The sequence below is a fragment of the Centropristis striata genome, chromosome 17, assembly GCF_030273125.1.
Source record: "Centropristis striata isolate RG_2023a ecotype Rhode Island chromosome 17, C.striata_1.0, whole genome shotgun sequence".
Taxonomy (NCBI): Eukaryota; Metazoa; Chordata; class Actinopteri; order Perciformes; family Serranidae; genus Centropristis; species Centropristis striata.
In genome coordinates, this window is record NC_081533.1 from 28523139 (window position 1) to 28539655 (window position 16517).

The 16517-nt window shown below is 37.3% G+C and overlaps 2 protein-coding genes across 4 annotated transcripts in view; both read right to left on the bottom strand.

Moving 5' to 3' along the window:
• mtmr1a (myotubularin related protein 1a) overlaps nucleotides 1-4540 on the bottom strand; it is a 33139-nt gene extending 28599 nt beyond the window's left edge. The window contains exon 1 of one of the 2 annotated variants that reach the window (XM_059354570.1): nucleotides 4134-4540. In XM_059354570.1, coding sequence (XP_059210553.1) covers nucleotides 4134-4240 — 107 coding nt within the window. In that variant the 5' untranslated portion in view covers nucleotides 4241-4540. The remainder of the gene's footprint in view (nucleotides 1-4133) is intronic. The other variant, XM_059354571.1, reaches the window with a different exon arrangement.
• Nucleotides 4541-7900: 3360 nt separating this feature from the next.
• The window catches only part of mtm1 (myotubularin 1), a 53654-nt gene continuing 45037 nt past the window's right edge, over nucleotides 7901-16517 (bottom strand). The window contains exon 16 of one of the 2 annotated variants that reach the window (XM_059354577.1): nucleotides 7901-15064. In XM_059354577.1, coding sequence (XP_059210560.1) covers nucleotides 14873-15064 — 192 coding nt within the window. In that variant the 3' untranslated portion in view covers nucleotides 7901-14872. Of the gene's footprint in view, nucleotides 15068-16517 lie in introns of both variants that reach the window. The other variant, XM_059354576.1, reaches the window with a different exon arrangement.

Genomic DNA, 16517 nt, shown 5'->3' on the forward strand with positions numbered 1-16517 from the left:
AAATTAATAAATACAATAAACAATTACAATGAGAACAATATTTTGTATGCTGTGCACAATATTAGGCAAGCTTGAAAAGTCGACTTTTCTCTGCTTCATTCTGGGACTTCAAGAGTGAAAATAACACTTTTCATCGATACTTTTGAAAATGAGTATCGTATCCGGATACAACGTTTTAGTATCGATACTTTTTTGAGTATTGATACTTTTTTGAGTATCAATACTTTTGACAACCCTATAAGAAAAAAGTATAAATACATAAACTGAGCATCCAGAGAGACAGCATGAATAGTTTATGGGAAAACTTAACACATCAACTTTAATTAAACTTTTTCCAGTGTGAAAATTATCATATTGATGCCGGTTCTTTGACTGTCAAAACGCAAAGAACAGGTCCGAGATTAAGCACTGGCTCCGAACACAGTGTTTTTTGGTTAAAAGCATTGACAGTTGATTCAAACCATTACAGATTGTTAGTTCAATCGAGAATCGGCCCAAGCTTAATTTGCTTGGTTAGTTACTTGCAAGAACACTGCGATTTTCATGTTATAATGATGTTTTTTAAAGGTCTTGAGATATCTCATTCAAGTCCTGTTTGGTAGAAGGACTCTGTGTCAAAATGTAGTTCTAAAGGCTCTGTACACTCATGCAGGTCTTTTTAATTAACCCGACTGATTGGACTTTTTCTCAGGCTGAAGTTCGGGTGAACTTTGCTGGAAATAGCACGAGGTCACCAATATTCATATACTGTTCTAATAAGAATATTTCACTCTGTATCTCCCTAATGCTCTTTCCCAAGTGTTGATTTTGTTTTATTGATATGACTGTACAGTCCCCATTCCATGTACAATGTTAAAACAGTAAACTCTCTTAGAACTTTCCTTGTAAGGTCCATTATAGTCCATTATAGCTATTCTTGTGTTTGTTTTACTTCTACCTGAATCTTTATTTTATTTGTTTTTTATTTCATTTTATTTATTTTAGTTTATTTTTTGCCTCTCTTTCTATATATTATTCAGTCTATGTGAAGTATTTAATTGCCTCTGCTGTCATGTATGTTCTCTGTTTTTTGTCTGTTTAAAAATGAATGAAATATTGGTTAAAAAAAAAGAATATTTCAGTGCAAGTTTTCCCGCCTTAACGTGTGCTTCCAGAGAAAGAGAGGAAGATGTCAATCAAGAATATTGTCTACCACAGCTAAAAAGAGATCTAATCAGGCTGATAAGTGAAAACACTAGGGTGTACAGGTCCTTTAATGCAGCTATTCTCAACCTTGGGGTTGGGACCCCAATTGGGGTCGCGAGATGATTTCTGAGGGTCGCCAAATCATTTTGTAAGTCAGCTCTATCTCCACTGTGTTAAAGTGTTCATGTGTTAATGTGTTTTAGTCTTTTTGGTCTTTTAATGTATTTCTTTGGTCATTTTGTGGGTTTTTTTTAGTCATTTTGTGTCTGTTATGATCATTTTGTGGTCAATTTGTGTCTTTTTTGGTCATTTTGTGTCTTTTTTGGGCCATTTTGTGTCTTTTTTTGGTCATTTTATTTCTTTTTGAGCCATTTTGTGTCTTTTTTGGGTAATTTTGTGTCTTTTTTGGCCATTTTATTTCTTTTTTGGGTAATTTTGTGTCTTTTTTGTCATTTTGTGTCTTTTTTTCGTCATTTTATTTCTTTTTTGGGCCATTTTGTGTCTTTTTTTTGGTCATTTTATTTCTTTTGTGGGCCATTTTGTGTCTTTTTTGGGTCATTTTGTGTCTTTTTTGGTAAATTTGTGTCTTTTTGTGGTCATTTTTTGTCATTTTGTGGTCAATTGGAGCCCTTTTTTGATTAATTTTATGTCAGTAGGTCAGAATGGACCTTTAAACTTTTAGCAAGGGACTTACATTAAAAGTAACAATAAAATATAAAAAAAATATAAATTCAAAGACAGAGAGATGTTTTAGTTGTTGTCTGCTTCATTATTTGTCCAAAATTCGTCGTATCAACTGAGTTTGTTTGTATGATCTGAACTGTGAGATTGTGTTCAGTGAGCGGGGGTCAACAACATGCATGTTAGATTGGGGGTCGCGACTCAAAAAGGTTGAGAACTACTGCTTTAACGCCTCACCATTAAAGGCATACTATGCAGGAATTGTCGTTGACTGTTTGTAAACACACATTTAAACTTGGCCCATCTTTCCCGGCTCAACGAAAATAAAAGCAATTCACAGATTGACAGTGCACGCTCACTGCACACAACCAGACTGGTGAAAAGGTCCCTTTCATCTAGATGGAAATCAGTAGTTCTTTCCTTCAAAGCATGCATGGAAACCAGGTGACACACACCAGGCTGATGAAGTAGGGCACACACGATTGAACAAATTGGTCATGTATAGTGTTTCTATTATACATCTTTGAAATAAATATATTTTATGATTTATTATTCCATGTATTCTGTAAATATCTTGTTTTTTTCTAGCACAAATCATCCTTTTTATCTTTTCCTTTCCCACTTTTTGAACAAGCACAGCTTTTGTGTTTCTACTTCATGACAAAAATGACCCTCATGCATTTATAATAGCAATAGCAATAGGGAAAAATGTCTTTGGTTTAGAGCATGAGCATATTCACAGCTCAGCACAGCTCCCTTTACACATCTAGAACACGTAAGTCTTGTATTTTTTTTTTTTCAATTGTTCGAACGTTACCCTAACAAAATATGTAATAACACAAACACTTTTTTTTCCTCAAAAAGTATGAGAGGCAAAATGGAAATAAAGATCTGTTGTTAGCAAAAACCAGATATTTAAAGAATTCTTGGAATATTTAATCGTAAAATAAGTTGATATCAAAAGAGCACAATATTTGACCTAATACCAATGGAATATCTAACACACAGATTTAAATGTAAGATGGATGACTTTTTAAAGATCTGGGCACCTTCTTTAAATATGCTGGTAAACGACTCACAACTATTGTATTAAAAGGGATAATAGATGGCAATGAGGGAAACTGGCTAACTGATGTTTTTGGGTTATAAGGAAGGACATTAATTTACTTATTATTTTTAATTATCAAAAAAGAAAATAGCTTTCTCTCAAAATGGAAATTGAGATTTCTGGAAAAATTGCTTTTTTTATTTTTAACGACTCTTCACTTCCTTTTTTCCAGATGTGTATTTGCTACATCACTGTCAATTGTAATGGGACAGAGCATTTTCATTGTAATGTCTGTATTACGTAATAAGTAATTGGATATTTGTTTTCTGTGGCCACAGTGTGTTGTTTGTTGTTTTTGTCTATGTTGGAAAATGCAATAAAAAATATTAAAAAAAATAAAATAAAAAAGAATTAAAAAAAAAAGAGCACAGCAGCATTAAATAACATGGGGAATGAATGCAGGTCATTTTTGACCCATGTTGTGCATTATAAGGGGTTAAAATATGTTGTACATCAAAGGGTTAAACCGTATAGAAGTTAATGTGACAGCTGTTGACAGCGTCACTGCATCTGTCACGTTAACGGTTAGCGGTAGCGTCATGTACATTATAGTACATAATACTGCTCTGTGTTAGTGGCAGCTATACAGGGAGCTAACGCTAAAGCTATTAAAGTGAGCTAACGCTAACTAGGAGCTATGATAACAGATCATATTGTTATGAACATGTAAGGCTCCGTATCCTTCCGCAGCAGGGTAGATGGTGTGATATAGATCCGCCTGGAGCGGATTCACCGTCTGCTACAGCTAACGTAACGTAACGTAAGCTACCGTTGTAGCCGTTGATTATTGGGGGGAAAAAAAACAATTCCAAAAGTTAAAAATTGGGGTGGTCGATAGCGTAGTGGGTTACGCAGGCGCCCCATGTGTAGAGGCTAAAGTCTGGCACCGGTTCGAGTCCCGCATCGGACGGCCCTTTACTGCATGTCATTCCCCTCTCTGTTTCCTGTCTCTCTTCAACTATCCTGTCCATTAAAGGCATGAAAAAGCCCCAAAGATAAAAATTGAAATGTTACGCATTGGATCTACGCCGAATTAAAGACCCGGTCCTGTTGCTTCAGAAAATATTTTGCCTGATATTTCACGGGGATTAAATGCTGTGAAAAAAGCGAGAACACCGTAAAAACGGCGACGTGTTGGTTCTACATCATGTCCACTCACCTGTCCAGCGTCTCCCCGGCGGCTGGTCCTCCGGTCGGCGAGCCCCAAAGCTTTCTACTCGGCCCTGCTCCGTCCGCCGCCCCGCCAGCTCCGGCCTGTTTCTCCATCTGTTTACTCTGTGGGTCAGCAGGGGCGGAGGCAGACGGTTTCCTCTGATATGAGGATCAGGAGGAAATCAAACCCCGGTTAATAAATCCTGATGTCCAGCCCCGCGCGCCGCCTGGATGTTGAGTCTGGCTCGAGGCTATCTGGAGATCAGATGAGATGCTTCCTGTCATTTGGTGATCTGAGCTTCCTCCTGACGGCCTCGCGCTCGCATCTCTTCCTCGATCTGTAGCCCCGCCCCCTTACAACCCGCCGGATGAGAGGATGAGGAGAGGAGGAGAGGAGAGGAGGAGAGGAACCATAGATAGAGAAAGCAGTAGTTCTCAACCTTTTTGAGTCGCGACCCCCAATTTAACATCCATGTTGTCCGCGACCCCCGCTCACTGAACAGAATCTCACACGCACAGTTCAGATCACCCAAAAAAGAAACAAAATGACCAAAAATAACACAAAGTGACCAAAAAAGACACAAAATGACCAAAAAAGACACAAAATGACTACAACCCCCCCACAAAATGACCAAAAAAGACACAAAATGACTAAAAAAAACACACACAAAATGACCAAAAAAAAAGACAAAAATTGACCACAAAATGATCAAAAAAAGACACAAAATGACCAAAAAAGACACAAAATGACTAAAAAAAAAGACACAAAATGACCAAAAAAAAGACACAAAATGACCAAAAAAGACACAAAATGACTAAAAAAAAACACAAAATGACAAAAAAAAAGACATTTAGTGACCAAAAAGACTAAAACACATTAACACATGAACACTTTAACACAGTGGAGACAGAGCTGACTTCCAAAATGATTTGGCGACCCCCAGAAATCATCTTGCGACCCCAATTAGGGTCCCGACCCAAAGGTTGAGAACAGCTGGATAGAGGGACTGTCAACCGGTGCGTTCACGTTGCTGCTTCCGCAAGCGTTTGGAAGTGATATAATATCGCCACACTGTTAAAATAATCGCCTCAGCCATTTTTTGTCAATTTTTTTGCCTAAAACAGGGGTGTCAAACTCAAATACACAATGGGCCAAAATTTAAAACTTGAATAAAATCGCGGGCAAACATTGAACAAATAAACCTTTTAATATATACCAAACATGTTTTGCTTTAACATTAAATATAGAACCAGCAACACTTATAAACATACAATATATAGCTAAATAGTGCAGACATGCAAAATCAAATTTCAAATAAAAAACACATCAATGTCATTAATTTATTAAATTTAAAAAAATTAAAAATCGTATGCCTCTTTTCTATTTGCATCCTTCTGATTTAAATATCAAAATACACTTTTTCAACAGGTTAATAAATTCTGCCTCTCTTTTCGCCTTTTTTGGGAAGGGGTAGCTCGGAGACAGCTCTAGCTTGAGGTTGCTATGACGACTGTCACAGAGGAGCGTTTCTGGGTCCTGTCCTGATTGACGCGCCAAAACAACAGCAGGGCATTGTGGGATTTGTAGTATTAGCTGTAAATGCGCCGTATAATACTGGCGGGTCAGCTTTTATAGTACAATAATAAGATAATAATTTGGTATTGCCTCACGGGCCACATAAAATTACACTGCGGGCCAAATTTGGCCCGCGGGCCAGAGTTTGACACCCCTGGCCTAATTCATCTCCTCATAGCCACCTATGGTAAAATCGCCTACATCCTCAGTTGATCAGATCATGTGATTTTACCCCTTTAAGATAATGGCCTATGTCAAGTGTGTGACTTAAGCGGATTTATTATGCCTAAATCAAAATTAAATGTGACTTAGGCAATTTTTTGAACATGCTTTTGTGACTTAAGCAAGATATGGTAACACTTTATTTTGAAGGTGTCTACATAAGAGTGACATGAGCGTGTCATAAACATGACATGGGATGTGTATCAATATGCAATCATAGAAAGTTCCAAAAAAACTACAATTTCCTATTTAATTTTCATTAAAACAAAATCATCATCATTTAGTGTTCATTAACATGTTTTTTTATTCAAAATATATTAGATAATCCATTCTGATCCAATCTCACCTGGTTCTCCATGCAGAAGCTTTATGAATAGGAATGTACACAAGAGTGGATCAACACGTAATTTGGGTGTGATGTCACTATTCCTTTTGATTCCCGGTGGTGGAATTTTATAATCCAGAAAACACACTACAGTTGAAAAATGTCTGAAAATTACAAAATAAAAATATGAAAAGTTGTAAACCTTCACCAACCAGTCAGTTCACTTCCATATTGTCATGTTTCAAAAATAATGTCATTTTTTGACAAAAATGTCTTTTTTTTTGTGGCTAAATCATCTCCTCACGATGCTAGCCACCAGTTTTTTTTTTGTTTTCTGCATTTTTTTTAAAACTTATTATATAAAATATTTTCCATCATTTTAAAAGCATGTTGCTATTCACATTGTTTCCATATGACAATAAATTAACTTGAACATTTTACAAAAAAAAATTTCATATTTGAACTGATTTAAGTATTTAAATTAAAAGTCAATACATCCCAGATAATATTTTAATTGTTTTCTTGGAAGTATTTTGCCTGAATATGGAAGAATAAGTCACCTTTAGGAGCCTTTCATGGCCATGAAAAAATCAAGGATTTCAATGTTTTTTTCCTTTATGTTATATACATGTATTTACAGACATCAGAACTATGATGGAACATGTAGTAAACAAAATAGTTTACACTTCAAAGCACCTTTTTCTTTGATGCTCTCAAACATATTGTGCGCCTCGTTAAGAGTTAATTAGAGAAAAAAGCCACTAATTAACTCTTAACGAGGCGCACCTGTTAAAAAAAAACCTACGAGAGAATAACAGAAGTGTGGAGAGCTGTCATCAAAGCAAAAATAATCTAAAATATAAAACATTGTTTAACAAATTTTTTATACGTAATTCCATATGTGTGTAAATTTTGATATCTTCAGTATTAATCTACAATGTTAAAAAATAATAATTAAAAAAAAAAACATTGAATGAAAAGGTGTGTCCAAACTTCTGACTGGTAATGTTTGTGATCAATTACTTGTCATACAGTCATGGAATATATATATATATATATATATATATATATATATATATATATATATAATATATAATGTTTATATATAATATATAATGTTTTCTGATATCAAAAATTGCTTATTAGAGTTTAATTTAAGGATTTTGGTTATTATCAAGAAAACCATGGAAATGTTTTGTAATCATCATATTTGTCCAGACAAATGTACATTTAGTTGTATTAGGCATTAAAATGAACAAGAAATTGAAGAAAAAGGGTGGTCTAATAATTTTTCCATGTAATTTTGTACTTGAATGGGTCATGTGTGAAATACAGTTATTGCTGTAGGCTATTTTATATTTTTCTATCTTTGAAATGTTTTTCTTTATTGTTTTACTATTTATTCTGTTTGTTTTGAGACATGTCTATGGTGAAACCAAAGAGGAATTTCCACTCAGTGGATAATAAAGTTTTCGTATTCGTAATAGAAGAACCCCTTTTCACAACTAATTTTACCTTTATTTCAAAATAAGAGTGCAGTGTCATTCAAGATAATGGTGTAATGTGTTGATGCAGTTAACCAGGACTACCTTGAAACAAATTAAAAACATTTAATAACTGAATAATAAACAACAAATGCAAAGAGCCAGAGTCAGAAATCCTTAAATTAATTTAATCAGTAATATTTACATAACAGGACCCGTCCAACAAACCGTGGAGAGGATTTAACATGATTATAAGAAATACATTTGAAATGTATTCTGATTTCACCTTCCCTTGTAGATGACAAAAAGATCCTGAAACACATTTCATGTGCATTTATTAAAAAGCAGGCTATATTATGACACAAAACCCTCAAACGACAACCCCCTACGTTAATGAAAGAGTACATTTGAAATGAACAGTGACAGAGTACTTCTCAGATTCATCACCACAGAGCCAGGGAGGATCTAAAAGCTAAAGATCCACCAGAGGACTGAGAGGAAGATGTAAAAGGTTTGTGACAAGTGAACAGTATCCAGAAACTTCTGTCTTATATTCCTGTGTTAGCGAGTACAAACCAAAGAAATGCCCTCAAAAATAAAACGAAAAAATTTAACCAATGGAGCAGAAATCCACAATTTATACCAACAATTTCTGAACCGACATTACTTTCCTTTTTTATAAAACTGTAAGATTTTACACTACATAAAATAATTGTATTTTACAACAATAGAACTTTAGACAGTAAAATAGGTTTTGATTGAGGTAATTACATCATGGTGCTTGTACAAAGTAAAAAATAATAAAAATAGATTTTCATCTGTTTTTTCCCTAAAAACACAACCACCCGACTGATGCGCACTTTAATGTTGCTGTCACTTCCTTTAACCAACAAACCTCCTAAATGACATCACACCTTTCGTTGAGGACGCCTTTTCAAAAGTATCCATTTGGTAGAAATTCACCTCTGTGAACATCAGGCTGCACTCTCTAATCCGACCCACCCAGACATATAAAAGAGTCCTGTTTGAGATATGACATACTTGCAGGAAGTCCTATTTACTGGCCAATCCTTAAAATATTCGTCTGTATAGAAAATTACTACTAGTTTGAACAACGAGCATACAAATGCTCTCCATGCTTACTGTTGAGGTTCTGGTACCAAGAATCCGGTGTGCCCTAGAATGGTCAGGCTGGTTTTTCACACTGAATACTCTAAGCCCTGGGTTAAGAGCTGACCCTGGGTCAGATTCACACTGCACTTTTACCAGTCCTGGGCTAAATGTCCTTTGACACATCTAAACAAAATTCAATTTTTTTTTTTTTTGGTGCACTCAAATTGATGCTTTTACTCTTGATTTGATTCAGTGCTTTATATCTATTGTTTGATCTTTGCTTGCTTGAGTTGTTGCGCAGCTCTGCACAAACATTTGATTTTTAGTCCAATTTAGAGTGATAAAACATGTTTTTTTGTTAGATGGTCTTCGACTGTTTGTAATTGGGTTTTTCTAGAACGACATTGTCTACTTTAGCCCCGTTTCCAAATGAGAACTTTCAGTTCTGCTTAGATCATTTTTAGGTAATACCCCACAAAGTCAAGATTAAACCTGATCTGTAGCAGGGCAAGCAAACCCCGGGATAAAATCAGGGTAAGCTTAAACTTTTAGCCTTTGGTTTTAATTCACCCCAGAATTTTCAAGGGATATCCCCGCAAGGTCTGTGCTAAAAGCCTAGATTAGAATAAAGGTTTCAAATGTGCCATTCTGAATGTTTTCTTGGCCCCATGAAAAGGGAGGTTAGACTAAATGCAGTGTGAAAAGCCCTCCAACAACCCTAGGGAAAGTATGCGACTGTTCTAACGAGCCCAAATATGACTTGGACCTTTTGTACCCTGTACTGAACTAAACGCCCTGATGAAACGGTTATTAATCGTATCTGACTGTGGGCCAATGGGGTCCCATAATGTTGAACTAGCATTTGTTTTTTGTTTCTTTTCTTGCTACTGCATGATCTATAACAAGGTCACATGATTCAGATTAGGTGTGGACAAACAGAGGCTTCCTTTAACATGGGAAAAGGTAACCTGGTAAACTTCCCTCTGCACTCTGCAGTTATTTGTGGATTGCCTGCAGTGACCGCCCACTTCCTCCCACTTTAAACTGGCACAGACCCATAAACAACAGCATGGGATCCTCCCAAATCAGAGGATACAAGGCTTCCTTCCTTTGGAGCCCTGAACTGCAGAGCAGCCAATCTCAAACATGACCCAGGATAGCTAGAGTATGTTTCTCTGAAGAGGTGAAGGCGATTCACACAAGAATCAAGGCACAAATCTGGACATGACCTGACACACTTTGCAAAATGACTTATTGCACCTCATTCACAATTGAAACGGTCATATTGTACATACTATGCACCGTGCCAATGCATTGTTGCTTCACACTTGCTGGAAACCCAATGAGTTGAACACACTTGGGAGTCTTTCCCAGGATGGCTGGTTATTTTCAGGTATTTAAGGATGCTTTATAGAAGTAAAGAGGGAGGAACTCATTTGGGTAAAAATGGTTCCAGAAGTTAACTCCCATTCTTTGTTATGTAGACAGAATTCCAGCCCCCAAAGAGCATTTTGGTAATAAAACATCCAATCACCAGCCTCCGACCCGTGTTCAACGCAGGTCAGGAGAAAGATCGGTTGACATTCCTTGACCCATTCAGACAGACCGCCAATACCCTACAACTTCTGGGGTATTGTAGCACAATATTCATTTGTGAAGGAGGTTTTTATGAAATGTTACAAATATAGTGTCCTATAGACATGATCTACAGTGGTGGTCCAAGTAGACTTCCAGGTGTATCTACCCTGTATGAGTTTGAACAAAATTTGGGAGCAGCATCCCTTGGGTATGGAGCCAGACCAGCACAGGACTGGTGCAGTGATTGAGCTAAACCAGTACCAGGTCTGGAGCTCCTTTTAATAGCCATCCATTGGTGTTATTCTTTTATTCAGTGATGGATCCTACTATTGGGTTTGCCAAATAACAGAAGTTATTAGATTTCTCTCTGCGGGATTATGTGCTGGCAACAGAAAGTATCACACTCAAATCCTCAACTTACAGTACTCCATAAATCGAGCCCCAGTTATTTATTAAGTGGCCCAGGTTGAAAAGTGCCACATACCGAGGACTATCAGACTGAGAACAAATATGGTGGAAGAGAACTTAAACTCAAGAATGATTGTAAGACACAGTCTCATAATCATATTGACTGACTGAATAACAGTATACGTATTAGACACATTTTTCTGTCCAAAGTTGGGTCAACTCTTTTCAAACTAACCAAAATAGGAGCCCTTGGAGTTAGCAGCAAAATTCTCATAATAGGCAATTCGATTCCAACATCCCTTTAACCACATGCGCATACACACACGCACAACACACACACTGTTGACCATGTGATGTCCTGAGTTTGACTCTGCACACTGCTCTGTAGATACCAGCTCCATGACAGCACCAAAGCCCAAAGAGACAACTACTAAAGCAAGTGCATTTTGGACAGGTTGGTTTTCATGTGTTGTTATTGGTGAATTTAATGGAAACCCAGTTGCATGTTAGGTCAAAATGATGAGATACTGAAGTTACAATCTTTAAGACCTCAGTTTTGTTGTCTTTGGTGGCCCCTGAAGGCGCTAAAGGTAATTGCAGGCGTGTTTTTGGAAATCTTAATTTTACTTTGATTTGTTTTTGAAGTTTCATCATCTGTAGTCATCTTTGTTGTGACCACCAGACTGGAAAGAAAAAGTATGCCTACTCCAGCTGATACAACAACCACTGCTGGGCAATACAAAAAACAGTCATTAACTTTGTGTAGCTTGTGATTTTCCTGGGAAATGTCACCACAGACACCCAGTTCGTAATACTTTAAATGCAAAGGACTTTCATCAGTGGGCTCTCGGCTCAGTCATCATCGTTACCTCATTTAGCGATAAATACCGTCTCCCTATAGACACATTTTAAAGAATGTAAAAAATACTCTGCTATGATTAATATTGAATTTAACAAGGTTTTCATCACATAAAAAGCAAAGGAAATACTGTCAAAAGGGGCTGGAAACAAAATTCTGAATCAAGCCCAAAAGATGCTCTTGTCCAGCCCACCACTGCTAGAAAGCTAGGTTGACTGCAGTGTGCAAAGCAGTGCTGCATCAAGCTAGGTTGACCTCCCCCAGTGAAAAGAGAGTGGTGCATATCTATATGGTGGTGCACAATCGGCAGTTATGGTGTCTGGTTTACTTTGTTCGTTAGCGGAAACATCAAAGCGAATCAGCCATAAATGTTTGAACCTACACTGGGAAGATAAGCCCCGCCCACCACCACTGCTTGTAAATTAGGTTGACCGATGAAAGAGCAGTGCGTTCTCCGTTTTCTTTGTTTATCTTGACTGCACATTATGGGACATAAACTTAAGAAAAAAAACCCACATTTTTGAGTGGAATGGGGCTTTGAATAAAAATCTTCAAGATTACTACATTAAGTCGTAATAATGAGAAGTCATTATTTTCACTTTTATCAATTATTTGTCTAACCTTAAGTCAAAAAGCTCTCACTTTTAAAGCTAGATTAGTTTACTAAGATTCATTTTAAAGTTTTCTAATCAGAATTATGAGATGCAATTGATCATTTTTCCCCCCCCTGACGGACATGATCTTCCATAGAATTTCTCACGTGAAAATGACATTTTTATTTGCCAACAGCTTCTTTCCACATGAAAACAAGAATAATTTCCCTAATTTTACAACTTTACCTTTTTTAATGTTTTCCCCGGAAACAGATAAGAAACGTGTTATTCATTAACTAAACCATTATATTTCTTATCTAAAACCTCACCCACCGGATATCCAATTAAAACGTGGGAGAAAAGCTCTCACATAATAAACCAACACCTGTCCAAAAGGCACATATGCTATGAGACCACATGGGACTTTTCAGTGGGGGTGGACAGACTTTCTAGAAATAGTCAGTTTTACAAAAAAGTGTTTTAAAGGGGAAGTGAGAGCTTACAGGTTTATTTCTGCTCACTGTCCCTAAAACCAGGTGCTGGTTGAAAACATCTTGGCATGGTAAGGCCATCATGGACCTGGGCTGGTTTTTCCATCCTGGGTCTGTGATTAGTGAGAACATAGAAGCACAAAAGGTGATCCAGGATCAGAGGCCAGCACCACTTCATATCCCTAGACTATCTTGAGCACCTGAAATATATTTCAAACCCTATCAAAGCTGCATTCAGAAAAAGTAAATGACTTTGAACCAAACTCTCAGTGCCGTAGCTTAGGAAGTGCTGGAAAAATACTGCTTCGCTGATAGCAGTGGCAAAACACACGTGATTGAGACTCAAGCTTTCATCCTCAGGCAATAAGCAACAAATTCCACATCAATCCATCCAAATCTGACACACTTGATATATACACTTAGCTGGAGACGTACAGTTAAAGTTCACTGCGGCCTCCAGCTCCGCTGCATGAGCTCTGCAGCAGTTCTAATCGGTTCCTCCAAGAGACAGGGCAACACTCAGTAGCAGTGCAGCAAGTAGGAAGAAGTGTGAGACGTGAGAATTGTACATCTTGATTAGCATTTTGCTTTGTTCACACAGGACACCAGTGCTTGTGAGGCTGGACACAGACGCAGGAGCACACAAGTGTCACCGAGCTGTTCAAATGTTTTTCTCATGACTGGACAACCGTTGGGTTTTCTCTCTTTGACATCCATTCCTATGTAGTTTGGTGAAAGATTTAACCGCATCTCAGGATCTTTTTTCAGTGAGTAGAGTTTGTTTTCAGCTGCAGAATGCCCATAAAGAAGCTAATTTAAAGGTCAAAAACAAAGAGAAGCCCTGAGAGGCAAGGGAGAAAAAAGATCTGCTTATTTATTTTCTGATTGTGACTTTTCCTCTCCTGTGTTTTTGACTTAAGAACAGGTGAAAATGGTTTTGTCAGGTTCATTTTCCCTAAACAAATGTTCAACTGATCACAGGTATTATTGTCAGATTTTTTACTTTTCGACATCCTTTGAAGGGTGTGTGTGTTGAATCCGTCTGTCAAAAAAGTAACCAAATCACAGCTAAAAATACTGATACTTCCTCAAAATCACTTTATCCTACATGTCTGGTTTAAAATTTGGCCAAAATCAAAGCATCTGCACTACCCAGATCCTTTAAAAAAACTTTAAATTCTGCTGATAGCCACAGTCACATGACAAGGATTTAGCAAAACCACAAATTAACTGTAGGCTGTTTACACAGAGCAGAGAGGAGAGGACAAGACAGGTACTACAGATTGTAAATCTAAATAATTCAACATGTATAGCATGTGGAGCCCTTGGAAAAAATGTTGATTTTATTCCAATTTTGAAAGATAAATCAAAGAAATTTTAACATGCATTTGTATCATTTTTGTGCATGATCTATTGCATTAGAATTGTTATTCTGCACAAAAGACATTTGTGAGTTCTTCGCACTTTTAGTCATGCTGCTTCCATAGAGGAGCATGACTTACATATTATATATTGCATTGAAAAATGAGGCGGGGGAGTTAAATGGGACAAAAAACGTTTTCTCACTTGCTTCTCAGGTTGTTCTGTGAAAACGAACTTTAAAACTCAGAGAAACGTCCGTGGCGGTTAGCTTAGCTTAGCAAAAACAATGGAAGTTCTGTGTTGATCTGACTAAAGAGAAAAAAGCCCAACAGTTTTCCTAGTATGTATGGCGTAGAGAGAAATCACAGGACATCACTCTGCTGCCTGTGTGAACGCCTCTACACACCCACTGTGTGTCCTGTGTGTTCAAGCCCTTGGACCGAAAGCCACTGAATGTCTTTAAGGCTTCCCTGTATGGTGAGTGTGTGTGTAGAAAAGTCTTGTGACAAGGCTGTACTGTGACATATTGCATAAATCACCATCATCACCACTATGGTGTTAGAATTACCCATGAAATCTAAATCTTATTAGCATTCTTTGTTATCAACAGTTAGGACTGCACAATACTAATTCATTCCCTGCGTATGTGAGACACTGACACAAATCAGAGTGAAGAGGACATAAGTGCAAGTCAACAAGTATATCTGAGAGTGTGTGTGTGTGTGTCACCAGCTCTCAGAGGGGAGTTTGTAGGTGTGTGTATTGCTGTGGCGGTGTGGAGGAGGTGGAGGAGGAGGTGTTGGGGGTGGGGATGTTAGCCAGACGGGAGGAAGGGGAGGAGTCAGACAGCTGCAGCTCCTCCAGCTTCTTCAAGTACTCGTCTCTGAGGGCCAACAGCTCCTTGTAGCGCTGCTCCACCGGACTCTGCTGCTGCAACACACACACACACACACACACAGACAGACACACACACACACACAGAGGTCAATCTAAATGTTTCAAATTAATTTTTTAAAAAGTTTGTTAGGGCTGATCAATGCCTTTAAGGAATTTACTATCCTTGGCTTTCTTTTTTTTTTTTTTTACTTTTTTACCCTTTTATTGATATAGAGTTTTTATTACTATTTTATTCTATTTTATTTTATTGCTTTTACTGTTTTTAGTATTTTATTGTTTTCATTGTTTTTATTTATACCTATTTGTGTATGATTTATTCTATTTTAATAACTGTACAGCACTTTGGTCAACTGAGGTTGTTTTTAAATGTGCTCTATAAATAAACTTTGACTTGACTTGACTTGACTATAATTAAAAAACTGACTTGAAAAAATGTGTATGGTTTCGCTCTGGCCATCCACTGCGAGGTTTCTTCAGTTGAATGTTTCTTTTTCTGATTGGCCCACTACTGCAGCTACAAACACATTGTGGTGTATTTCTCTAGAGCTACACCCTCTTCTCCAAATATGGTCACTTTTGGCTCCAAAAACCAAGATGGCGACGACCGAAACATCCAATTTGAGGCTTCAAAACAGTAGTCCACAAACCAGTGTGTGACATCATGGTGGCTACGTCAACTTCTGTTATACAGATCATGCTATATGCTTAAGTCAAGACTGACATAATTCTATCACATAAACTGGCTCCTGACTGCCCCCCACTTTATTCGACTGACTGTTGGATAAACTGGGGGGCGTGTGTTAGATGTCACACGCAACATCAAATATTCCGCCTTGCCGGGATGGCCCGTTCATAGTGGTCCCGCTTCCAAAAGTCAATTCAAAACAATCACTTGATCCCGGCATCCCGCTTCTGCCGCGTTCAATGTGCAGGCGAGACTTTACAGAGGCGTAAATTTCCCGGCATGAAACAGCACTATGACAGGGGCTTCTGATTAGGGCTGGGCGATACGGCCCTAAAAGAATATAACGATATTTCAGGCTATTTTTGCGATAACGATTATTCTTCACAATATTACAAAATACTTAAAAAGATATAGAAAATATGTTTTTATTAGTCTGTATAAATAAATAAAAATCTAAAATGTAGTGTGAAGTGCAAATCTCAATAGCTGCAAAATACAAAAACGTTTACTCACGACTCTTGAGTATGAGCAAATAATTAAAAAATAAATATTTAGGGGTTCCGGGGGCATATTTTAATGAAATTTTGTAAAGGAGAATAAAGGTTCTTGTATGTTTTATTTAAGGCATCTTATTTTGACAGTCTTCTTGTAAGTTCTATGGTGGATTCTGTTAACACACCATGCTCTTATTTTGAAAGCTGCATGTGTTTAGCGACAGAGTAAGTAGCTTTTTGTGATTAAAACAACTTTTATTGTTAGCCTTACGCCACTACATCAAGAAGTAGGAATGTTGCCAAT